Source organism: Gastrolobium bilobum, unplaced genomic scaffold, assembly GCF_033153095.1.
Source record: "Gastrolobium bilobum isolate Gb01-03AN ecotype WA unplaced genomic scaffold, APGP_CSIRO_Gbil_v1 utg2103, whole genome shotgun sequence".
Taxonomy (NCBI): Eukaryota; Viridiplantae; Streptophyta; class Magnoliopsida; order Fabales; family Fabaceae; genus Gastrolobium; species Gastrolobium bilobum.
The window spans coordinates 61280-88196 of NW_026895775.1; the positions used below are offsets into that span (position 1 = coordinate 61280).

At 36.5% G+C, this 26917-nt stretch overlaps 1 protein-coding gene across 2 annotated transcripts; it reads right to left on the reverse strand.

The window, feature by feature from the left end:
* Nucleotides 1–8179: 8179 nt before the first annotated feature.
* LOC133295784 (arogenate dehydratase/prephenate dehydratase 1, chloroplastic-like) lies at nt 8180–15702 on the reverse strand. 2 transcript variants are annotated; one of them, XM_061494640.1, is made up of 12 exons: nt 15247–15702; nt 14119–14186; nt 13948–14040; nt 13496–13696; nt 11635–11715; nt 11440–11535; nt 10042–10119; nt 9871–9960; nt 9719–9786; nt 9059–9140; nt 8585–8682; nt 8180–8554 (listed from the first exon to the last, which is right to left on the reverse strand). In XM_061494640.1, the coding sequence occupies exons 1-11, from the start codon at nt 15530–15532 to the stop codon at nt 8626–8628; spliced, it is 1200 nt and encodes a 399-aa protein (XP_061350624.1). In that variant the 5' UTR covers nt 15533–15702; the 3' UTR covers nt 8180–8554; nt 8585–8625. The 2 variants fall into 2 exon arrangements, with proteins under 2 accessions (XP_061350624.1, XP_061350623.1); XM_061494639.1 differs by having other exon boundaries at nt 8180–8682.
* Nucleotides 15703–26917: the final 11215 nt, after the last annotated feature.

Sequence of the window (26917 nt, forward strand, 5' to 3'; positions counted from 1 at the left end):
TAAAGTGATTTGAATCTTAAATTCGTTTAAAAAATATTGGGTTATGATCAAGACCTATCCCACACAAAATACAAGGTTGAGTCCATGAAAGATCCAGAAGGGCCCGATCACTAAAACTTTAAGATTAAGAAAACGTAGTCATCCTGCATATATACATGTTATCTCGCAGGTACACTGACAGACACGACATTAGCAGCTCTATCTATTATTATTACACGACATCAATAACTCAAAACTCTACAGCCACCCAATCGCCAATGGCTAAGGGACAAGCACATGTTCTACCTGTGCTTATCAGGCATGGCCCACATATAGATATCTTGCACAAAGGAGAGCCAACAAGAGCCACCTATGTGCATCAATAAGATTAAGTGTCAACATACTAAGGTGACATAAGTAAGACACTCAACTACTATATAAACAGAGGCTTAAAATTCAAGTATGATCATTTTTTATTTTTTACCAAATAATGGTAGCTCAGTTGGCGTCAGAGAACTGAGTAGGTAGGGGTGAGAACATGTGTTCGATCATTTTCAGTACCATCTCTGAGAGGGGTTTAAAGCCTTAATCCTGGGACCCACCCCAAATTAGACTAGTCGCAAAGCGATGAACTGATTGGAATATCTCCAAAAAACAAAAAACTAATAAATCATATACCAACTTGAGTATCGAAATACTTTGCAGGCACCCACAATCGCCTCAGTCAATCAAGAGATCCTACCTCAAATACTCCATCCTGTAGAACATCTCGTAAAGTCACATACCATCCCACAAAGCTTTCATTTAGTAGCACTCATTCCAGTAAAGACTCAGAGCACCATTGGACCAAGCTCAACAGCATGTGATCCAGTCCAATTAGTGTTAGATTGATTGGGATTCAAGTGTAAGTAGTGAAATCAATATACTAAATGATGACTATATAAGTGAAAAGACTCACAAATCTAATGCTTTAAGTCTCAAGATCTTGAACCAAGATGAAGGCCATTGCTTATATATAGTAATGTGAAGGTTGATCCTACTTCAATGGTTGAGATGTGAGTAAGGAATAGCCGATTTTTGGAAATTCATGTACAAGAGTTATTATTTAGTATGATATTTATTGATTATTACATATCTTGTCAAATTGTCATGTAATGGGGAGTGGAAAAATGACTTAAGTGGGCCAAGACCAATCCAAAACACTTGCAATAATAAAATACTCAAGCAAATTAATTACATACATAATACACACCTACATTTCATATTTTTATATAGAAATTAATATTTCTCATATTATATGATATAATTTTATATCCATATATATATATATGAAGAGGAATGATCCGTTTACAAATTTTTTTTACAAATTACATTAAGTATGACCAGTCATACACTCTTGATTGAAGTATGACCGGTCATACTTAGTGTAGTTTGTAAGAGTTTATAAACAAAAAGTTTGTAAATATAATATTCTCCATATATGAAACCCATGTTTTTTCTTTTCTTTTCAGATGGGACCCACCCACTTTAATATATGTGTGTTATAATATGAGAAACATTAATCCTTTTATAAGAAAGGAAACATCGATTTGTTAAAGTGGTTGAGAAGAATGCTCTATTTGATTAAAATGTTTTAAAAGTTTTGAACGGGGACTTTGATAACTTGTATCCAAGAAGTAGATAATAAAACCTGAAGTAAACCATTGCAAGATTTGACTTGTATCCAAACCCGAAGTAGATAATAATTTATAGGGAAATTATTTTTTTATGTAATAGGAGATAATTTTCTTATGTTGTGAGACATCGAAATCTGTGCTATCTTTTTTGTTTTTTTAACAAGTGATGGGCTCCATCACTTATTGTATCTATGGTATGAGAAATGCTACCTCATGTCATATAAGAAAAGAGAAACTCTAACTTATATCCAAGTCGTGTGTGATGTTTAAGTTAGGCTAAAAAGCTAGATTTAACGATAAGGTCAACAGTAGCCCTGTGCTTGAACTTTGGAACCTTCAATATGTAAGAATTACTTTTATTGATCTAGCAATTTTTGTATAAAGTTTACTTAGAATTATATTAGTTTAATTCATTCATAAATTATTTTATTTCTAATTTCTTTTAGTTTCAAATGAAAATGACATTGAAAAACAAGTAATCATCTAATTTAATTTTAGCAGTCAGGCAACTTTCAAAATCAATTTAGACTTAAAAGTTAGGTTTGACCATGAGTACAACTCTAAATTCTATGTTTGGTTGGGGGGATTTTTTGAGATTCTCGAAAAAGTGATAGTGATAATCTTATTTATTCACGTTTGATATAAGGTTTCTAAATATTTTTTTCCAGAAATATGATATTCCCGGGATTTTGTTTTGCGTATAATTTTTCTTTCAAAATACCATCCAAGAATACTATCAAATGAGTGGTAATCTTAGAATCCTAGGTGTTGAAAAAATTTACACTTTTTTTAGACAAAATTTTGGTAGTATTTTAGCCTACCAAACAACTTTTTAATAACATTTCCGGGAAAGTGACTTTCCCACCATATTCTAAAAATCATGATTCCCAGGTACGAAAAAAGTTATCCTTTACCAAATGTCCCTTAAAATTTATGAACTATTTTTATTTAGAAACCAATTTTTATGAAAATTTTATTTATATAAAGCCTCATTTGGGTCACTAACAAAAAATGCGGTCCCTATTTTAGTTCCTTATAAAAAAAATTATTAGTCCCGATGTCCCCAAGAAAGACAAAGTGGATCCACGTTAGTCCTTCCATTAGTCATAAACACACACGTTAGTAACGTGGTTGAGGTGTCACGTTAACCGGACAACTCATGTTCATCAGTGGCCATTTGGATATATGTAATTAGGCCTTTTTGTATACCTTTGGTATTGGCCATGTTAGTACTTCAAATTAGGCCATTTTTTTGGAACACTTTCATATAGGCCATGTTTATTTCTGTCTGTCATGATCTTGTAAGGAATACAAGATATTCCAGCTTGTTTGTGAATTGATCATGTTCATTTCTGTCTGTTCTATACATTTCTGGAATATAGGTCCATATTGTGATATATGCTTTATGTTTGGCAATCATGTACATTTCTATCTGTCATGTATATTTTTGTATGTCATGAACAATGCCTCAAGTACAAGTGCTGCTTAAATGTTAATGTGCATGATTTTTGAAATTGTTATTGTTTCCGAGTGTGGTACCAATCATGCATGTCGTATCAGGATTCTTAGTGCACTTCTTATCCTTCTGCAATTTGTGTCCCTTTTAAGTACTCAACAATATGTATCAGGGACCATTTTAGTCCTTAATTCATTAAGCATGGACCCTTTTGAGTCCTCAACAAATTTATCTGGACCCTTTTTAGTCCTCAGTTTAATTGTGCAGTCTGCACAACATTAAGCATCCACACAAGAATGGCACCATAAGTTGAAAAGTGTGAGGGCCATAAGTCCAATCAGAAGTAGCCCATTCAATATCATCACATTAACCAAAATATGAATGCCACCATAATGTGCAGATACACATATGAGAATTATCCATCACAGCTACATGTAGAGGTAAAACCACTTGCAAGATGGTGATCAATCTTAACAGAACTATTATTCCATTTTTTTTCTCTACATAGAACTCTTAGTCTGATGGTGATCAATCTTCCTGTTTCATTATTTCTTGTCTTTTGTTAGAAGTATTCCAAATAGGTTGTTAAGATGTGAGCCTCCATTATGCTATTATAACATAGATTTTAACATTTCCTATCATTTCTATGTTATTTAACACTACCATAGAAAGATCTTTCTATTTTCATCCTATTTTCATTTCTTCCCAATTCACTCCCACTTTTTCATTATTATTACTCTAGTTCCCCAATCTTTCTGACAATTTACAAACAGCTACCACAGAAATCAAAATTACAAAGTGGTAGTTAAGGAATTGTAATGCTATAAATGACAATAGTTTTAAATCCACTTTGAACAAAAGTAGGTTTATATTATAGTGATCTTTGTGCCAATGCAAGAAGGGAAAGTATATAATATATAAATATATATATGGGAAAAGTATTTATCCTTTTAAATGACACAACTTATATCATTTCACTCTCACAAAGAGATGGGACCCACACTTTATTTTTTTTTTGTCAACTCTCTCTCCTCCTTTATCTATCTCTTTCTCTCTCTTAAAATGACATAACTTTACATCCTTTAAAATGACACACACTTTACCCTATATATATATATGATGAACAATATTTTATTACATTTCAATACTGGTCCTTCCATTACAATTCATTCCATTTCAACAACAATACACTAGCTACTGGTACATACACCATCAATCTCAACAGTGGTACACTTTTTTTTTTCATTCTAGCCTACTTCCAAAATACATATAATGAACACAACAATAGTGGTAGCAACTAACACCATGGAACACTTACCCACATGCCTAATTTCCTTCTCCACCCTATCAAACTCTGCAAGCATCTTCATTGATAGCTCATTAATCTTTATTTGGTGCTCATTAATCTTCATTTGCTGCTCATTCACCTTAACCCGCAATTCATCATTCAGCTTCATATCCACATAGTTTAACTTGAATTCCATTTCATCTACATTCTACTCCAGCTTATTAATTCTCCAATCTTCCAGCTCCATCCTCTCATTTGAGGCATCATCCATCCATCTAAAAAAATCACAGTAAGACTTCTTCTCCTACCAGCAAAAGAAATCAAACTCATAATAACAATGCTCACTTTGAAATTAAAACAAATTAAAAAAATTGAAAAGTAAATAATGTGTATAGTTGTCTATAAATTGCTAACCTTGAAATTGAGACACCCAAAAAATGCTATGTTTGGGTTTCTATGAGTTTTGGAGGTGTATACAACACTTGGCCTCCTGCATTTACACCTTAGAGCAGTAGTCTTTCTTTGCTTCTAGCCCTAATTAAACTGCAAAGGCTTGAGCTCCCCATCCCAGAAGAAACATTCATCTTCTCACCCTAAATTACAAAGAACGCACAAAATATTCAGAAAACCCTAAATTACAACGTACAGACAACGATAGAATACCCACTTAATGTGTTTCTGCTTAAGCAACACTATATGGCGACATTCATGGGGAGATGTTGAGGGGGAAAGAATAGTTCAACTTGAATTGGTTTCTGCAACAACGAGAACTGATATCCTATATGACGATGTTTTTATTCCTACGTGGACCACGAGTTGTCTAGTTAATGTGACACCTCAATCATGTTGCTAACGTCATGTGTTTATGATTGACGAAAGGACTAACGTGGGTCCACTTTATCTTTCTTAAGAACTTCATAACTAATTTTTTTTTTTATAGAAAACCAAAATAGTGACCGTATTTTTTGTTAAACACCCAAATGAGATTTTATTCTTTTTATTTTTATACCTTTAGTCACTTTGCTTGCCATCAGAGTAGGATCTAGAGCAAGCTCATCATCAAAACAAAAATATATTAAACCCGAGATAGTGGCTTAGATCAAAAAGGTTTCGTGTCTAACTAAAAATCTTTCAAGTATCGAACTTGAAATATAATCCTTGGAGCATACTCTGCTAACAAGTGTGTTACCTTTAATTTTTGGGAAATCATTATCTCCATCTACATGAGATAAAAACTTTTCCCTACACAAATTCGTTTTTCGTGCCAATTAATTTTTCTTTTCTTTTTTAATTTAAAATGTGGGACCCACATTTAACTTATCTCTACTTTTTTCTCTCCTACTATCCTACAACATAAGAAAATATGCACACTTAATTTTTATTCAAAATTACTATTTCAACTTTCACAATCTCAAATTTGAAATAGGCAACCAAGTTAAAAACTTGACAGGAACCGAATGGTCATAGAAATTAAGGAAAAATATATTTAATTCCTTGATGTCAAATGGGTATGGAGTGGGTTGATGTCAGAATGAGGAAAAAGATGAACTTTTTGTTGAAAACAAAAGTTGCAGTATCACCATGTGGGAACTTTTTCAAAAAGACATTCAACTGCAATGATGACATGTCATGAAATAATATTTTACTCATTCAGTGCATATGAACATACAATGAAATCAATAATATTTTTGTAATTTTTTTTATATATAAATGAGAATTAACACATAATCTAATATAGTCTATCCAAATCTTTATTATTAGACGAAATAGTAACCCATTTGCCATTTAAAAAAAATTGTTCAACTGTCAAGCGAATAGTAAAATTTTTCAAAGTACCACGCGTACAAATTCGCTATAATAGGTAGCAAACTTAATTTGTTGACATGACACATTTTTTGTGATCACCTAGTTCACTATCAGTAGTAGCAAATTAGGTAGACATTTGTCAATCTACTTTAAGCAAAAACAAGACACGTGACACTCTAATACAAATTTGCTATATTGGCTAGCGAACTAGGTGTAACATCCTAAACGCTGACGAGGGCGGGGAGTGATCGCCGGTGCGAAAGGGCATGGACAAGGAGCGACTCCTGACAGGCTTCCAGCGGGGGGTTACATGCGTGAATGAATCGAATCGACACCCGAAAGAGAGGGATTCCAAAGACTGTGCAGGTATGAGACTGCACAGTTTAGGGATAGCTTATAAGAATTAATTGATACTACCTATACTAACAAGATGCATCTTTTTTTCGGTAGCCCGGAACGGAAGAACTCCACAGTTAAGCGTGCTTGACTTGGAGCAATTCTGTGGGATGGGTGACCTCCTGGGAAGTTTTCCCGGGAAGTGTGCGAGTGAGAAAAAAACATACTAAAAAGTCTCGTGTTAGTATGTGGGGATAGTCGTTGATTCTTGAAGCGGCCGGACATTACACTAGGTGTCATAAAAGCTTTTATGATTTCCTCATTTCTAAAATTGATAAAAATAAAAATGTAATAAATAGTACCGTCAATACTACTTTCACATCATAATTTCGCGTGAATTTTTAAGATGATGGTCAATTCCCAGCCTTGCCCCTCCTTTTTTTTCACCTCACAAACCTAAAGAGAAAACAATAATTTTTTTTGAGTTTTGGAGATTTTTTTTTCAAAATTAATAAAAAGTGATGGAGAAATATAAACAATAAATAGGTATATATATATATTTTAATTAATTCAGCAATAAGTAAAATTTAATTATTTGAAAGTGTATAAATTATAAAAATATATAACTTACCACATAGTCATACAAATTCAGTTTACTTTGGTTTTCTCATAAGCAAAAATAAAAAAACTGAACCAAAGCAATTAATCTATTTAAAAAGAAAATTAATCAAAACTCAAAAAAAAAATACTGTTTTCTTTTTAGGTTTGCGAGGTGAAAAAAGAAAGAAAGAAAGGTTATATTGCAGGTAATGAACCGTCGTCTTAAAAATTCACGGGAGGTTGTAATGTGAAAGTGATATTGATTGTATCATTTATTACATTTTTATTTTCCATTTTTATCAATTTTGGAAAGGAAAAAATCATAAAAGCTTTTATTACACATAATTTGCTATCTTGTATAGTGAATTTGTACCAGACTGTCACGTGTTTTAATTTTGTTTTCACGTATTCTATTTTTGCCAGAACAGACTGATATTTTGATCAGTTAATTCATTATTCATATACATGACACTTTAAAATTTTTTACTATTTCCATTACAATTAGGTAAAAATTAAAAAAAAAAAAATAGCAAATGAGTCACTGTTTCCCACTAAACTTAACCTAGTCGATTACTTTTGTACTTCTTTTAGTTACCCCTCTTTTTTCATCTTTACAAAATTCAAGATTCGAATAACTTTAATTTTTTATATGTGAACAGAATATAAACAAGAACACTTGCCAACTTGGCGGGTGGAAGATGTCACAATAAGAATCAAGACAAGACATGACATGACATGTTCTTGTCGATTATGATGACTTTACTGTGCAACAATGCACTTGCAGCTTTTTCTTTTTCTTGTTTCCTATATTAGACTTGACATGTGATGGAATGAAAACTAGATATTTGGCTAAATGTATAGAATAAATAAGAGAAATATTACTCTCGTGAAATTCACTTAAGACAACTTCTTTTATGCTTTCTCACTTCGATTTTAATACCTATTTTTTTTTCTTTTTTTGTAATGACGAGATTTACTTATTTTCTCTATACAATATAAAATAACTATTTTATATAAAAGAAAACTAATAAAGCCCAATACATAATATATGAACCACACACCAACTTGACTGGTGGAAGATGTCACGACAAGAATCAAGACATGAGATGTGAACCAATTAAGCAATATTCATATTGACTATGATGACTTCACTGTGAAAGAATGTTAGCAGATTCATTTTCCTTTTCTTGTTCCTTTTGTTAGGTTTGATAATGTAATAGAAAGAAAACTCTATATTTGGCTAAAACCTTATACTTCGTTCATCCTTCCCGAAGATCACCTTCAATGACCATCAAACTCCGTTTCCATCCTCCATGTGTTTAAGGTAAGGATCAACTATTGTTTATCATACATTACATTCTGACCATCTGAAAGCTCCTGTATTACTTGAATATGAAGTTAGCTCCAAATCCTCTTCCAAGTTTCAGGTTTGAATATGATGACATTAATTGAAAATTCACCAATAAAACGCAGATAGGTATGATCTATATGGTTGTATCTATGGGATAGCAGCCCAGCACACGAAGAAATGTGGCAAATTCCTGTAGGGACATAAAATGTTTTTGATATATTGGATAGTTTACTCATGACAAGAAAGTTGAAGGGTTAATAATTACTACAGCTGCCCAAAAAGACAGGAACGTTGTTTTCTTATATGCTGATGCAAACATTAATGTAACCTGTGCTCTCCTTGATGTTAATAGTTGGCAAATTTGTTATTTTATGCTAGCATGCTAGAATCTAAAAATCTGGGAGGACTACTACTCAAAAGCTTGAGAAGGCTTAAAACATTTGAACAATATTATCTACTATTTTTCCCTTGGTTCTTTGAAAATGAAAGTTTGAGTAGAGATAAAAGAAAAAAGAAGAATTAAAAGACACAACTTAAATCCTAAAATAAGATGTCAAAGAACAAACCTGCAGATGGGCTAAAGCAGTTTGCGACCGGGGCTCAGTCATAGACGCCTCAAAATCAATATAGAAAAGATAATCGAAATACCTAAATCAAAAAAACATCACAGGTTATTTTAATCTTTGCATCAGCATATAAGAAAATACATTGTTTCAGAAATCTAAGGGTGAGTTTATCCTTAATTAAAGCACACCCACAATGATAGGACCCTGGAAGTTATAGAATTACTTACAAATTAGGTGGTTTTAATAGTAAGCGCAGGGGCTTAGCTTAAATAGTAAGGAGGGGGTAGAACGGATATTCTTTCTGAATTGTTACTTTGGGGAATTTTGAGCAATAGCTCAGTTGTAGAAAAGGGAAGCCTTTGTTGAAGAGAAACCCTTGGAATGAGAATTCTCTCCTTTTTCTTTTCAGATTTCATTCACTAGTAATAGTTTCATTCCTTTTCTATCTATCTAATACTATTCTTCAACTCTTGTTTGTGGATTTGTAGCACAATAAAAAACAATTTCGGAGAAGAATACAAAATTAGACATGTTTAAACTCTGCAGCAATTAAAGACAAACTAGCTCGAATCAGATATTGAACATGCAACAATAAATATGATGTAAAAGAAAATGGCCAGTTGCAGTGCTCCAACATGAAAAGGCAAAAACATAACTCACTTTGCAGTCCCAGTGTTAAAGTCATCAACAACTCTTAATGGCCGATTTCTTTGTGGGCGACTTTCAATCTGATTTCATAATATATACTGTTAATGTTCATGAAATCATCATGTATTAAGCTAGAGTAAAAAGAAAGGTTTTTCCTGAGATACCTTGCTTAAATTTATGTCCCTCAATGCAAATACAGCCAAAGCCTTAAACAGCATCCCAGGACCTTCGTCCAGTGTAAACACAATGCTTGTCTGAAAATGATGAACAATTGGTTCTAGAGAATCTTGTAACATGATTATGATACAATAGTCATAGGTCAAAAGAGCTATTACCTTAAAGAGCTTATTAGCTTTCGGAATTATTGGATCCCTTGCAAGCACAAGATAACGACTGATGATTTCAGAATCATCCTGTACAAGACATTGAAGACAACACGAGTATTTCTTATTTACAGTAATATAGAAGCATAATATCTGGCCTCTATTTGAGCAGTTTGTGTACAAACGAATGACAAGAACATGTCTAATAAACTTTATTTATGCACATCATTAAACATAGTTTTTCTTTGTACTGACTAATTTCTATCTGACAGATCCCTACCATTGAAAGAAATAACACACAGCGAATGCATTGCAGTTGGCTGATTCCATCAGTAAAAACATATTCACTAGAATATATTGATGTTTCTTACCAGTAAAAATTTGTTCAAGGGTGTAAAGAGCATATTTCTAGGTGCCATGGATGATATATCAGAGGTTACATAGGGGGCCAGTTGGCAGATATTCAAAGCAGATTTAAACATCCAGTCATCCACATGATTCCAGGACAAAAGGGAAACAAATAAGAAGGAAAAAGAGAATAAAGAAAGGGTTTAAATAGTTAGATAGCCTCAGTAAAAATGTTTTAGAACTCAAGAACAGGTGAGGTCTTAGCTAAATATTACCATCGTGGAAATTTAAGATATATCTGTCTTGCAGCATCTAATGTCAGCAGCAGTGTATTATATGAGATCTGTCAGAGATATAGACCATTCTTGGGCTTCCACCTAACAGCATAAGGATCTTTTAGGGGAATTGTTCTTCAACATGATGAAATACTAAAGAAAATAAGGATCTGGATTCTATTGAAGAAAAGTAGAGAAGAAGCCAGTCTAGAAAGACCGTAGGTAGAAGCACACATTGCCTTTAGCCAACACCTATATTTATAATAGAAGAATGAGTATACGTATGTGTAGTTGTCAATCAATCAAGCTCCATCAATCCCCAGTCAATCACCCTAGATTTTATAGTGAATTCTTTCTTAATTCATAATAGTGAATTCTGTACCATGGAATGCATATTACTCAGCTATGTGGCCATTACTATCTCCTGCTTTAACTACATTTTTAAGTTAGGTTGAGGTGGTACACGTTTAATGGGACATAGCAAGAGATTTTCTTTCTATGGGAGCACTATAGAATTTCTCATACTTTCTATACTCTTAAACAAGATCGCCTCTACTTTATAACCATTAATGATTTCAGAACACTGTACCAAAACTTTTAATTGCAAATTTCTGGTTACAATTGCCTAGTTTCTTTGCCTTCAAAATTTCAGATTATTATGAAGAACTAAAAACATGCACACACTAACCTCTCAAAGGCATACTTGTTGACAATCAAATGAAGGGTAATGAGAAGAAAGTAAATTGAATATTTCTTGCAAATGAAGATGATTGATAAGGGGTTTTACTTGGATTCTTTCTGCAAGTACATCAAGCCCATAGATTTCTGCAGCTCGAACACTTGCAATGGCACCAGCATCATATAGACCATTTGAAGCTACATGCTAATCTCACGTGTGCATTAAGAAAAACAGAAAACAAAATTACTCTCCACTAATCTGTTAGATAAACTCAAAAGTTGCATAAGATATATAGATGGATACCTGAGCAGCACCAGCTGTATCATCAACATTTTCTCGGGCAACACCTAATTTAGTCAGGAAGTTATCACTCAATTCAAGTGCCTGCAAGAAAAAAAGCTTTCAATTTTTCACAGCTATAATATGACTAGTGTTGTAAAGAAGACAGTGAGTGATATTAAAAATCACTAAGAGGTTTGAACCCGTATATAGAACAGATGAAATTAGTAATCATAATTATCAAAAAAGTGCAATAAGGAAATTAGAACAAACTTACAGATGGAACAGAATGATCAATGTATGCAGGATAGTGTAAGAAATCCGAGCCCACAGAAAGTGTCTCCATAAGACAATTTGCCCCCTCACTGATGTCGAAGGTTGATGGACATTTGTCACCCAGGATAGAACAATTGTGTCTGAAGATTGGTGGCACTACTAGTCAACAGCCCGAACAAACACAACAAGATGCCAAAGGGATTACACCGGAAAATGGAAGGAAGTATGCAAACCGGATGAAGGAAAAAATCCGGCAGAATAACAGTGCAGAAAATTAGATAAAACTTCTCAAGGGGTCAGTGTCTATATAGACACTGACCGGTCACGATGAACTGCCGCCGCCGGCGAACGGCCATGACTGACGGCCGCGAACAGGTATAACTAGTGACCAGTTCGGCGGTTCGGTTCAATATGAATGAACGCGTCGGTTCGAACCGAAAAGTAAGAACCGGTTCGGTTCAAAACATTCAAAAAACCGGCGAGAAGAAACGTTTGGTTTTGAAGAATCTAGAGGGAAGCAACGGATAAGGACAGGGTTGGACAAAAAATTAAAAAATTACTTTTATTTCACACACATGTACGAACCGATCCGATCCGGCCGGCTGGAAGTGGTTGACCAAAGGCCACCTAGCTCCTCTCCTCTCCACAAAAGTGTAGTGCCCCAAGGGGAAATTTAGGAGTGTGAGGTGGGAGCTTATAAACTCTCTCACCTTTTCCTAATTGTCCAATGTGGGACTTCTTAGAACCCACACACCCCGTCAACTTCCCTCTTTTCTTTTCTTCCTTAACTCACTTCTTATTCATAACCCATAGGATATATTATATATATTCCAACAACTAGTACATATTCAGATATTCAACAACACTTGCATATTACTCATAGATTTAGCTACTTATAGAGATGGTGCCCATGCTTAAACCAAACAAAAGGGTTGATAACTAAGTGGTCTACAGTCTACTGCTCCGAATTAGTCACTGTTAAACAAATGAGGCTAGGAAAAATACTGGTTACATGCCTAATTGTTGAGATATATAGTCCCGCATTAGTTGTATGAGCAACTAATGTGGAGTTTATAAGGCCTTGGACACTCCCACCCTTTGAGCTAGCTTTTGAGGTAGTGTATCCCAAGGTTCTTTACATGGTATCAGAGCCTCGTCGTCCCCCACTTTCTCTTGTGGAATTTCTTAGCACAGGTAGGCTGGGCCTATTGCATCATCCACTCTTCAAGCCCAATGGGCTCTCGTGTGAGGGGGCGTGTTGAGATATATAGTCCCGCATTGGTTGTATGAGCAACTAATGTGGAGTTTATAAGGCCTTGGGCACTCCCACCGTTTGAGCTAGCTTTTGGGGTGGTGTATCTCAAGGTTATTTACACTCTTGTTGTTCAACTAATGGGTATAATAGTTATTACTCAGCTTTGAAAAGAACAATTCAACCAGTTTGAAACGTTAAAATTCAATGTTAAATGAATATTAATTCCAGGTCCATTCATGGGTGGAGCAATGGTATATTAATTTCAAAACCAGAATAAAACATCTATTTCTTTCTTACAATTCTATGCTACCACATCTAAAAAAAGAGCCAGAAATGAGCAACATGAAGCCTGACCTGGGAATGACTTAGAACACGCTTTAGGTGCTCTGCTCTTACACCAGGCAAAGCTAGAAGGGAGAGGTTAGTAGCCAACTGCACCTCACCAACAATGTGAAGCCTATGGCGAAGAAGTAAATCATAGTTCCGATGAATGCTTCCCCCAGATGTATTTTCTATTGGAATGATAACTTTGTCAGCCCACCATATTTCAACAGCCTGTCAGACAATTTTAAGAAAAAAAAAATTAGAAAATGAGTGGGGAGAAAGGGTGAGGATGAGTGCACATATAAATGAGAAGGACAGAAGGTCATCAGAAAGACATTGAAATTTCAAGCCTACAAGTCCTTGCCCTTAGGAAAGCATATAGTATGTTGAATCAAAATCATCTCCAATAAATCTTAAAATATAAGGAATGTTACAGTTTTATCTGAAGTTTAGCTTAAAGAATATTACAGGCTATGTCAAACCTTAAAAGCATCTTCAAAATCATTGCACGGAACTGTTTCACACTTAGGGTAAGCTTTGAGTGCAGCATCCTCGCTGTATGATCCTGGTATCCCCTAATTCAGTAATCCAAGCAAATATTGAACCATGGCTATGGGAATCAAATCAGACAGTAACCATCAGATACATCATACCTTATATGATATTCGTACTTTAGCACCATCATCAGAAGAAGCCATAATATCAGATATGGATAATGGCCCTACAGTTAGTATCAAAAACAGTAGTTGCAAAGTCTGAGATCTAACGGTAAAACTCATGACAAAATACACAATGTGAATGCATATGGTGGAATAATAATGAAATAAGAAGGCAAAGAAAACAGAATAAGACCTGTAACTTTCTAAATGATTATAACTAGTCTGATCTTAACAGCATAGCTCTTTAAATGAGATGATAAACTTTAGATGCATATTAAATTCAGAACAATGTTTCCCAGCATTCAAGAACATGAAAATAATGAGAAATATAAGACTATGAATGAAAGATCAAAACGAAATTAGCACAAGAACTGTTATGTCAAAAACTTATTCTAATCAGCAGATGGGATTCATAATCTAGATTTGATGATAACATTATCCCATCAACAAGTTCCTTCCTTATATTATCAAAAAATAAAATAAATAAAATTTCCCTCATGATTTTATAACTCTCTAGGGGAGAAAATAGTATTTAAATCTTTCATCAATACTGACCGACTGTATTCTATTCCCTTCATCCTGTAATCACATTATTTTGCTACCATTTCATCAGCCTACTTTGGCTTTAAAAATAAATGCTAAAAGCAACAGAAAGGAATTTTCTTTTTTTTTTTGTCCACTCTTTGGCTTGGCAATGTTAACAAAGTTCCTAATTTCAAAGAAAAAAGCTCCAAACAGAAAGCCATGTATCCTGTAGTCCGGGGTAAAGTGTCAATGATTATATTTTCTCAACCAGGCCTAGTATTAATCCTTGCCATGACTGGTAACAAAAGATCATAAGCCACAATCACATTAAGTTCAATAACTAGTATGTTCCCAACCATGGCTTTGCAAGTTGTCACAAAAAGTGAGAAAGTTCAATTAACCATTTAAAATCAAACAAAAGAAACAGTACATAAAACGACAATTTATTCATTCAGCAATGTAAAGCAAGCAAGCAACAAAGGAATAAATTAAATCCAATATGGAAATTCGGTTCTCACAAACTTTTAATAAGGTTCCTTAAATGATACTCCTACAATCATCTTGAAGAAAGTGAAATGTAGACAAAATAAAACCCACTTGGAAGAGAGAGCAAATCTTTATGCAATCCATGGGAGACATCACCACCCGTTTGATCATGATCAACCACATGCACCAGTATCTTTGCTGGCTTCCGTGGATTCTCATTCTCCACAAGCCTCATGGCTCGGCCAACAGATACCCCACCAAGGAATACCCAATTGTGTGTTCTCTTCAGCTGATTTTCCCAAATCAACCCAAAAGCATGATGATGTCTGGTCCTCAAATTGTGACAACCAAGTTGAGAACTTGCAAGCCCAGCTACAATAAGAGGTTTCACAGCCATGGAGATTGAGGTCAACGGTTCTCACTCCTTGTTGTGTGCTCTCTGACACCGAAACAGAAAGACAAACATAAACAAAATTTTAAACTTGGACCAAGGAATGAAGCAGAGTTCTCAACAACTCTGCTGCTGTAGAGGAAGACTTGTTCAGAATCAAACAAAGATGGGAATATTCAGAGAGAAAACAATGGCCAGAATAATAATAATTAAAAATAAAAATTTCATCTTTAAGAATTAAATGCAATCCCTTAAAAAACACAAAGTCATGGTTCCTTCTTAGGTGGATTTCTTGCGAGTAAATGTCAATATATATATATATATATATATATATATATATATATATATAGGAAAATGTTTTTCTCATGTTGCATGACACAAAATGTCTCGTGTAACACACAAAAAGTGTGTGAGACTCACTTTTTTCCTTTCTCTCTCCTCTTCTTAGTGGATCTCATCCACTTTTTTGTGTGTTGCATGAGATAAATTGTATCATGCAACATGAGAAAAACATTTCTCATATATATATATATATATATATATATGAAAAATCAAATCTTATGTCAAAGCAATTGGATTTTTTTCTCCAGCACTCCCTTTGAAAGTATTGCTGTGACATTGGCTGTGTCTGCTGGAATAAAATCCTTATCATGCAACATAAGAATTTCATTGCCCATATATATATATATATATATATATATATATATATATATATATATATATATATATATATATATATATATATATATCGGAAAGTTATATTTACAAATTTTTTTTTACTAACTCTTACAAATTATACTAAGTATGACCGTTCATACTTCAATCAGGAGTGTATGACCGGTCATCTAGTGCAATTTATAAAAAAAAATTGTAAACAGATCTTTCCTTATATATATATATGGGTAAAAGATTTCTCTAGTCAATGGAAATAAGTTATCTCCAGTGAGCCCAAAACGACGTCGTTTTGAGGCAGAAATTAAGGTATTTTTGTAATTATAATATATGGCAGGGTTATATTAGTCTTTATCATTATAATTTTTTAATCTTATAACCCAAAACGACGTCATTTTGAGCTCACTGGAGATAACTTTATCTCCGGTGACTGGAGAAATACTTTTCCCTATATATATATATATATATATATATGGATAAAGGATCTCTCCGGTCAATGAAGATAAATTATCTCCAATAAACCCAAAACGACATCATTTTCTGGTGAAAATAAGGTGTTTTTGTAATTCTAAATTCTGTAAAAACTATAATGGTGGTAACTCAATTAATAGTAATGAAGTTAAGTAAGTGGAAAGAAAAGACACTCGGTTCGATTTTTATAGACACGTCCTGCACTACAGATTAGTCTCATAACTGGTTTATAAATTGAAGTTTGTGAAAATATCGAGAGGAGTCAACTCCACTTAAAGAGATGATTAGGATTAAGTTAATTTAAAAAAAAAACCCTATAAAAACAAAGGAACATGGACAAAGGTAAAAAACACCAAGCTCAAGAGATTGTCCTTTTGGCAAGCAAGTCAGCACAAGGCCACGAGCATTGATGTACAGTAAGTTCCCCACAAGCACAAAAACGCTAAAAAAATAGTTAAATTAGATTAGTATTTTATTACCTCTATATATATATATATATATATATATATATATATATATATATATATATATATATATATATAGAGGTAATGATCGTTTGACATCAGTGTCAAATTTAAAATTTGATACTTCATCTGAGAGCCGTTAGATCAAAAAGAATCAGTAGTTTCACATGCTTACAAATCAGAGTCTTTGATCTTTTTTGATCTAATGGCTCTCAGATGAGATATCAAATTTCAAATTTGAATTTGACACCTCATCTGAGAGCCGTTAGATCAAAAAGAATCAATGGTTTCACATGCTTACAAATCAGAATCGTTGATCTTTTTTGTTCTAATGACTCTCAGATGAGGTGTCAAATTTCAAATTTGACATTGGTGTCAAAGGATACTACCTCTATGAGACTTACAATAATTATTTTTCAATATAAAACGAACTTAAATTTTAGCAACTAACATACTTATGTTGGGAATTGTTATGTTACCCTAATCGTTATAGTATTTAGGTTGAATTATCAAGTGTTTATTGAAATTGGCTTCATAATAAATGTTTGCAATTTTATTCTATCTATTAAAATAATTTTTATTTTAGAAGTTTTAATTTTTTTAATTATTTATTGAGTATTATAAAGAATGTGGAGGGCTATATTGACAAACTTTTTTTTTTACAAACTTACAAACTACACTATGTCGTAAGACTTCACTCAAGAGCATTGTTATGAACCCGGCCCGACCTTGCCAGGTCGACCTGGAATCCGGCGACCCGTGACTTGGTCGGGTCACACATTTTTAAAAACAAAAAAAAAACTAAAAAATAAAAATTGTTTCATCTTATCACAAAAAAATATAGAACTCATATTAAAATTTTTTTGTAATTTTATTTGCTAGTATACTCTTCTACAATGACCTCAAATTTCAGCTTCTAAATTCTAATACTGAAGCAATTTGCTGAATAATAAATTAAGAGAATGTGAAATAGGTCATTTCAATGTGTTAGGTCTGAGATGACCGTATTGCTATACCGAATGGTACGCGCTCAGAGATACCCTTGAGGTAGGTATCGTAGTTGGCTTATAGCCAGTATCCCAATCACTACGCACAAGCAATAGGCTTATAGCCAAGACGTGGGTGTGTGTGCAGTGTGGGCAGTAATAGTAAATAGGTCAAAATGTGTGTACCTGGGGTCTTTAGCCTCTTATTTATAAGGATTACCTCTAGGATTTATGTAGATCTCCCAGTTGCAATAGGATTTAGCTTATTTGTTGTTGGGATAAGGATTTTATCCCAAGTATCTTGTTGTTTAGTATTGTTAGGATAATTAGGCATTTATCCTTTAATGACTTCTTAGGTAGGTAGTTAGGATATGATATATATCCATAACAGTTGCCCCCCAGCCTGGTATTCTGTAGCTCGGAATGCCGGGGTGTTTATGTATCATCTTGGCCTTAGTATTACCGAGTTCTTGCATTCGATGTTGCGTGTTAGTTATGTCGAACATCGGGTTCGAGCTCGACATTTGACGCGTCAATGGAGTATGGTTCTGGTTTAAAGGATTCGACTATGATGTCGTGGATGAGGTCAAATCTAGTCCTTATCGCATCAACTTGACCTCTCAGTTCTCTCCTGCAATGACGGTTACAACTTTCCACGTGTCATGCCCCTGTTGGCATTTCGTGCTTCGTGGAATGGGCGCCGTTCTGAGCTTTTGCAGGCCATGAGTGCATTTATTCAATGCGTGCAGTAGGAAAATTACCACTTTGCCCTTGGTTATTTAACCGTTTAAAACCTCTTCATCTTCACGTCTGAGATGTTTTTTCCTTTGTATAGATATTCATTTTCAACATGTTTAGTGACTTTCACCTTCCTCAGTTGCCTTTCTCCTTCGTTTCTGGCATTATCTTCTATAGGCATTCCCTCCTTGCTGTCATTATTTGTGAAGATCTTCGTAGAGTTCATAGTTGCTTTGCCTGTTCCTTTCTCATGTACTTCTTCTTTCCCTCATTTATTTTACTGTTCATTTGGATATACAATCTTAGGGTTTTAGAGTTGTTGCATTCTGCTTTCTACTAGGAAGAACAACAATTTGTGTTTCTTCTTTGAGTCTCCTCTGCTTTCGAAAGGGATTTTTTGTTTTTAGAATTCTTGATGAATACTCCTGGTCCATCTTCTGATCCGGTTTCTGGCCGAGGTGATGAGGAGGATGAGGAAGTAGTGAAGAAATTGCCTAGGGCAGTTCAGTATTGGTTTTATGGTAAGGAATATACCGAGGATGAGAAGCTTCAACAGCTTCTTCGGGGCCCTCGAGGAGGTCACCGGAGTTCCCGAGGTTGACGCGGCAGGAAATGGAGAGGTGGAGAGGAAGAGGGGAACGTCAAACTGAACTTAATTTTGGTAGGGGTGGCCCCCTTCGGTCTCGGATCCTGTAGCTTCTCTTGGGTCGAGCTCCCCTCGTGATCCAGTTCCTCGGTCTTACATTTTGCCCCCATCTCAGGTTGCCCTAGGTCGAATTTGGCTGATTTTTATACTTACCCTCATCCTTCGTGTTCCAGGACTGTAGTTATGGAAGAGTCTGACGTCCGGAATAAGGTTCTTCTTAAGATTCTCAACATGCGATCTATGATGTCTCCTGCCGAGGTAACCCAACTTCCAGTTGGAGACCCCAATGGGGTTGACATTCTCCTAGCAGGGGATAACCCGATATGTGCGGGCCTAATGAGGACGAGCCTCATTTCTTTTATTTTTACCGAGACCTAATTACCAAGTTGGCAATTCGGTTCCCTCTCTCTGAGTTTCAAATTGTCGTGATCCACCGACTTCGAATTGCTCCTTCACAACTTCATCCCAACTCATGGGCTTTCATTCGAGATTTTGAGCAAGTGTGTGCATATGTTTGTCTTCCTTGCATAGTTTGTCTATTTTTCTTTTTATTTGATGTATATACAGCCCAGACTGGGGCCGAGGCCAAAGAAAGGAAGGGTTAGGTTACCCTCTGAGGTGCTCCAAATCGGGGTTTTTTATCCCATACTCCTAATCTTTCAAAGGCTTTAAGGATGCCTATTTCAAAGTGGCAGCTCGTCTCGATTCCTTCCCCCGGTTTGCCTCGTCATGGTTAAACAAAGGGGATTTGGCATATCGGTTCGAGCTTTATTAGACGCAGAATCACTACCAAAGGCGTCCTAGGGATTACACTACCCCAGGAGTAGCTCTTTCCGATTCGAAGAGATTTACGACTTCCGTCCTGGTTGGCTATGCCGACGAATTCGGCATTATCGACTTAAGTCGAATTGTAAATAAGTTTGGAGAGGATCTCCTTGAAGAGCTCGGTATGTAGTATGTAGTTTCCCTTATATGTTTACTTTGATTTATTTCATAATTTGCATTTTGATTTTTGTATCTCCTGCAGCTAGCATGACGAGCTCAGCATATAAGAAGTTTTTGCCAAAGCCTAAGAAGACTTCTTTGAAGGGGAAGGCTACTGAAGAATTCGCCCTTGACACCGAGGTGTCGAAAAAGAGGCATTTCGACATTATGTCTGGAGGCACCTCATCTTTTGTGGGCGATATTGCACTCTCATCTGAGGTCTCTGCTCCTCAACTCACCCCTTCCGTATCTCCACCTCCACTCCCTACCCAAGCTCCTCAGGGGGACGTTGTAATATTAAAACCTGGCGAACTTTGGAGGGTAGGGGTTTCGGACCGACTTAGGGCCGCCCTGAAGCCTCCTCCGCAACTTATTGGAGGTTCATCTTTGACCCCCGACATTAAGTCTATGCTGGCCCCGATGGAGGAGGATGCGTTAAAGAAAACTTCTTTACTCCAATCTTTTCAGGATCTCCATCAGAGGCTCGATTTATCTTCTGCCTCCAACTCTTCACTCACTATTAAGATAGATGAGCTTTTGGGGAAACAGGAGGAATTATGCAAATCAAAATTCGAGTTGGAACTGAAGGTTGAGGATCTTTCTTCTGATTTGGCCGAGGTTAAGAAAGCTTTGGAGTTGGCCAATACTAAGGTGGATGGCTTGAGTGCTGAGAAGGAGGCCTTCTCGAAGTCCATGGCTGACAAGGATGTTCAATTTCAGAAGTTGCAGGGCGACTTCGAGGAAGCTCGAACCGTAATTATAAATGCCGCTATTGAATCCTTTGCCAATGCCATTGCACAAGCTCAGGTCTTGAATCCCGGTCTTATCACGGAAGGGATGGACGTTTCTTATGGAGTGAATCACCTTATTGGCTGACTCAGCTTGTCCGTTTGTCTGAGGTTGCTCTACTGATGCGAATCGATGTTTGATTTTGAAGTCAACCATTAACTCTTGGAACATCTTATCAGCGAACTGTGTTCCGTTGTCAGTGATGATCTCAGTTGGAATTCAAAATCGGCTTATCAGGTTTCTTTTAAAGAATCTCTGAATCCTGGCTGAGGTTATGGTGGTGAGTGGTTTGGCCTCAATCCATTTGGTGAAGTAATCCACTGCTACTATCAACCATATTAGTTGTCCTTCAGCCACAGTAAAGGGCCCTAACAGGTCCATCCCCCACCTGTAGAACGACCAAGGAGCCGTGATGGTTTGCAGCTCCTCAGGAGGTGCATGGATGATAAGTGCATGTTTTTGACATTGTTCGCATCTTTTGACATGCTCCTTCGCATCCGCTTCCATAGTAGGCCAGTAATATCCTGCCCTAAGTGCCTTCCTGGCTAAAGCTTTTCCTCCCATGTGATGTCTATTAATGCCTTCACGGATCTCGGTCTAGGTGTATTTAGCCTCATTTTTATTTTGGCATTTAAGCATAGGTGTATAGAAACCCTTTTTGTAGAGCTGCCCTTCTACTATGGTGTAGCAAGCCGAGTTTCTTATGAATTTTCTGGCTTCTTGGACCTCATCAGGAAGAATTCCTTTCTCGAGGTAGGCTACTATTGGCCTTCTCCAGTCCTCGTTCTCAATTATGACCATCACGCAAGGCGGCTCTGGGATGCTCTGCTGTATCACCGTTCGATGATTTCCCGCTCCCTTTGAGCTGGCGAGCTTTGACAGGATGTCCGCCCTATTATTCTCATTTCGGGGTATGTACTAGATCACCGCTTCTTCGAACTCAACCAACAGTTCCTTGACTTGTTGGAGATATTTCATCATGAGGGGTCCCTTGGCTTAATACTTCCCTTTGACTTACGAGGTTACCAGTTGTGAGTCACTGAGGATTTATATCCGTCTTGCTCTGTGCTTCTTTGCCTGTACCATTCCCGCGATGAAAGCCTCATATTCGGCCTGATTATTTGAAGTCGGAAACGCAAGGTGAAGTGAGTGTTCGATGGACACTCCATCCGGGCTTTCAATTATCACCCCGGCTGCACTTCCCTTAGAGTTTGAGGATCCGTGGACATATATTGTCCATAGGTCCTCGTTCTCTTTTTCTTTTCCTTTAAAGGAAGAGAGTTCCAACACGAAGTCGGCCAGTGCCTGAGACTTGATTTCTTGCCGAGGTTCATACGATATGTCGAACTCTCAGATGGCCCAGTTAATCATCATTCTAACTAAATCTGGCTTGTGTAGTACTTGTCTGATAGGCTGGTTGGTTCTTACGACCACTTGATGTCCTTGAAAGTAAGGTCAGAGCCTTCTTGTCGTGGTAAGCGGGGAAAATACCATCTTTTCCAATTTTGGTACCGAAGCTCAGGTCCTTGCAATGTTCGCCCTACAAAGTATACCGGTTATTGCCCCTTGTCAGTCTCCCTTACTAGGGCGGCACTAATGACCTCTTCTCCTACAGAAAGATATAGGATCAACGTTTCTCCGGGCTCTGACTTTGACAACACGTGTGGGGTGGCCAAGCACTTCTTTATTTCTTCAAATGCTCTTTTGCAGTCTTACCCCCATCCAAATTCTGCCTCCTTTTTTAGGAGCTTGAAGAAAGGCAAGGATTTTTCTGCCGACCTTGGCAGAAACCTGGTTAAGGCCGCCAGACGACCTGTGATTTGCTGGATTTCTTTTTTGTTTTCTGGTTCTTTTATTTCCAAGACGACCTTACATTTGTCAAAGTTAACTTCAATTTCCCTGTTGGTGAGCATGAAGCCCAAGAATTTCCCAGCTGGTACCCCGAAAGCGCACTTGGCTGGGTTCAGTCTAATTTTTCGAGCTCTTAATTGCTCGAAATTCTCTCTTAGGTCGGCTACATGTGTAGCTATATGCATGGATTTGACGATCATGTCATCAATGTATACCTCCAGGTTTCTTCCAATTTGATTCTGGAAGACATGGTTCATCATCCTTTGATAGGTCACCCCGGTGTTCTTGAGGCCGAAAGGCATAACATTGTACCAGAAGTTTCCCTTCTCCGAGATGAATGTGGTCTTCTCGTGGTTATCTGGGTGTAGTGGAATTTGATTATACCCGAAGTATGCATCCATGAATGACAGTAGTTGAAATCCTGATGAATTATCAACTAACTGATCTATATTAGGCATTGGATACAAGTCCTTTGGGCAAACCTTGTTGAGGTCAGTGTAGTCTACACAAATTCTCCACTTTCCACTAGGTTTCTTTACCAGCACAACATTGGAGAGTCATATGGTGTATTGTATTTCTCTAATGAAGCCAGCTCCTAATAGCTCGTCCACATGCTCGTTCAGAACCTGACGTCGGTCAAGGCCTATTTTCCTCTTCTTTTGGGAGATTGGTTTTGATCCGGGGTACATGGAAAGCTTGTGGCAGCAAAAGGTTGGATCTATGCCCGGGATCTCTGACGACTTCCATGCAAACACATCAGAATTCTCATTGAGAAATGAGATTAATGTCTTTTTTACCTCGGCTTCCAGGCCTTTTCCGACCTTGGTGTGATGTTTGTTGTCATCCCCAATGCTAACATCTTCCAGCTCTCCTTCGGGTTCTGAACGAGGTGCTTGGAGCTCCTCCCTCATGTCCAACTCAACCAAATTTACTTGGTTACCATATGGGTACACTGATTGGTCTCTAATGGTGGCTTTGCCTCCATTTTTAATTCTAGGAGGAGACGACGGCCCTCCATGGATGATCCTTAATGTCTCATAATAGCATTCTCTTGATTCCGTCTGATCTCCTCTTATGGTGATGACCTCATTCTTTGATCTCACCATTTTCAGTGCTTGATGTTTAGTGGAAACTAACATGTCCCACTCATGGATGGTAGGCCGACCAATGATCACATTGTAGGAGGATGGTGCGTCCACAACTATGAACCGAACTCTGCCAGCTCAAAATGCTTCCTTTGTTCCCAAGGTCAGCTTCAAATCTATGTAGCCCTTTGGAGGAGATGGTTCTCCATTGAAGCCAATCAGTTCAGTGACGCACGGTTTCAGGTCTTGCTCGTCTAAATTCATCCTCTGGAAAGAATTCCAAAAGAGAATGTCAGCTGAGCTTCCATGATTGAGGAAGATTCTTTTAACTCGGCAGTTAACTAGCACCCCAATAATTACCAAACCGTCAGTATGTCCAGGTACAACCATTTCTAGGTCCTCTTCAGTAAAGAACAGCCTTGGGGGAGCAGGATTATTAGCTTTTCCTTTGAAGGTCGGTCTGTCTCTAACCGACATGACCTCCTTTAGGTATTTTCTTTTGACATTTGTAGTGTCACCTCCTCCGCCCAAGGCTCCACTTATCACGTTGCACTCAAATTCAGCCTCTTGGAACTCCTCCTATTTATCTTCGACCTTCTTACCCTTAGGAGGGAGGTTTTGTTCGTGATCTTCCCTCTCCTCCCTCTTCAGGCTATGACTCCTGCTCCGGCTTCTTTTCCTTCGCTAGACATTTTTCTTTCCCTGAGTTCAGATGATGTATTGCTTCAGCTTTCCTTCTCTGATGTGCTTCTCAATGGCATCTCGGGGATCCCAGAAGTCATTTGTAGTGTGGCCATTCTGATCGTGAAAAGCACAAAATTTGTTTCTATCCAACCCACCCTTGCTCTTGAGGGGCGGAGGCCTTTCAACATTGCACATCTCGGTTTAAGCTACTTCTTTCCATATCCGAGATCTGGACATGTTTAATGGTGTGTAATTGTCATATTTGGTCCTCAGATATCGTTCGTCCGACTTCTTGTCCTGAGATTTGGCTCTTTTCTTCGATCCTCTTTAATCTCTATCTCTGTTTTCTTGCTTGAACGCCTCCAGATGGGCGTTTGGCACTTTTGAATCTCAGCGGAATTGCCAAGTTCATGAGCCTCTCAGTGAATGGGCTATCATTAGCCTCTTCATCATGGAGATAGTTCTCTCCTTGATTGTTGCCTTGTCCTCCTCTTTCCTGGTAGTTGTCATTGTGAGGATCTCGGACATTCTAGGTTGCCAGAGTTTGGCGTTTCAGCCCTCCAGTTCCAGCTTGGCCTGCTCCTCCAGCTTAGCCTTCGGTGTTTTTATTTTGCAGCTCGGCTTCCAATGCCTCCATTCTTTGGGCATTCAGCCTTTGTTGAGCCAAGAACCTGTTCTTAATCTCTTGCATCCTTTGAAGGATTGCATTCATGGCAGTATTGACCACGTGACTCTCGTCTCTGGGCTGATCATTCTGCGGAGGTGGGCGTGCAGACTCCACCGCCGGGTTGGCTTGGATCATGAAGGGCGACATTTCTGTGCCGACCTCTCCGACTTGGACATCCACCAAATTTTAGCTTCTAAATTCTAATACTGAAGCAATTTGTGGAATAATAAATTAAGAGAATGTGACATATGTCATTTCAACATGTTAGGTCCTAGACAACCGTATTGCTATACCGAATGGTATGCGCTCAGAGATACCCTTGAGGTAGGTACCGTAGTTGGCTTATAGCCAGTATCCCAATCACTGCACACAAGCAATAGGCTTATAGCCAAGATGTGGGTGTGTGCACAGTGTGGGCAGTAATAGTAAATAGGTCAAAAAGTGTGTACCTGAGGTCTTTAGCCTCTTATTTATAAGGGTCACCTCTAGGATTTGTGTAGATCTCCCAGTTGCAATAGGATTTAGCTTATTTGCTGTTGGGATAAGGATTCTATCCCAAGTATCTTGCTGTTTAGTATTGTTAGGATAATTAGGCATTTATCCTTTAATGACTTCTTAGGTAGGTAGTTAGGATATGATATATATCCATAACACAATGTAAATGAATTTGAAAAATATAAGTTCAATATTATTGAGAGGTATATTTATGTGATTCTGAGTTACAATTTAAATTGACATAGTAATGACGTGCATTTTTATTTATTTGTACTTCATATTTTTAAACTTATTTAGTAAACCTTGTTTAACTCATTTTTAAATATTTTAGATATGGAGAATATAATTAAAATTTATATATTCATATTTATATATATTTTTATATCCGGATCAACCGATCCAACTAGTGATCCAGTACCCCGACCGGGTTGATGTCCGGGTCGGATTTAATAACATTGCTTAAGAGTGTCTTACCAATAAGACATGATATAATTTGTAAGGGTTTGTAAATAAAATTTTTATAAATATAATATTCTCCATAAAGAATTAGCAAGTCGTATTTTTAAAAAAAACTTTAAGCTTGTTTTATTTATAAAATAAAATAAAAAATATCAATCAAGTGGAATAGTAATTTAATAAAATATAATTATATTTTTAAATTTAATAATCTTCTTACTCTCATGAGAAATTTTAACCGATAATTATTTTGAAATGGATGGAATATGAAAAAAGTTAACTGATAATTTTTTTTATATTACTTTGAAATTTGTGTAAATATATAAAAAGAAATAAATAATTATTAAGTTATTTAATAAGATATGCTTTACAAAACTAATAAAATATTTAAAGAATAATGACA

Excerpts from the sequence above, each read along its gene's own strand:
- LOC133295784 (XM_061494640.1), bottom strand. The coding sequence starts at position 15,532 with ATGGCTGTGAAACCTCTTATTGTAGCTGGGCTTGCAAGTTCTCAACTT. Across the intron at positions 13,697-13,947 it reads ATTTTGAAGATGCTTTTAAG|GCTGTTGAAATATGGTGGGC; the intron begins GTTTGACATAGC and ends ATTGTCTGACAG. Across the intron at positions 9,141-9,718 it reads TTTAACACTGGGACTGCAAA|GTATTTCGATTATCTTTTCT; the intron begins GTGAGTTATGTT and ends TTTTTGATTTAG.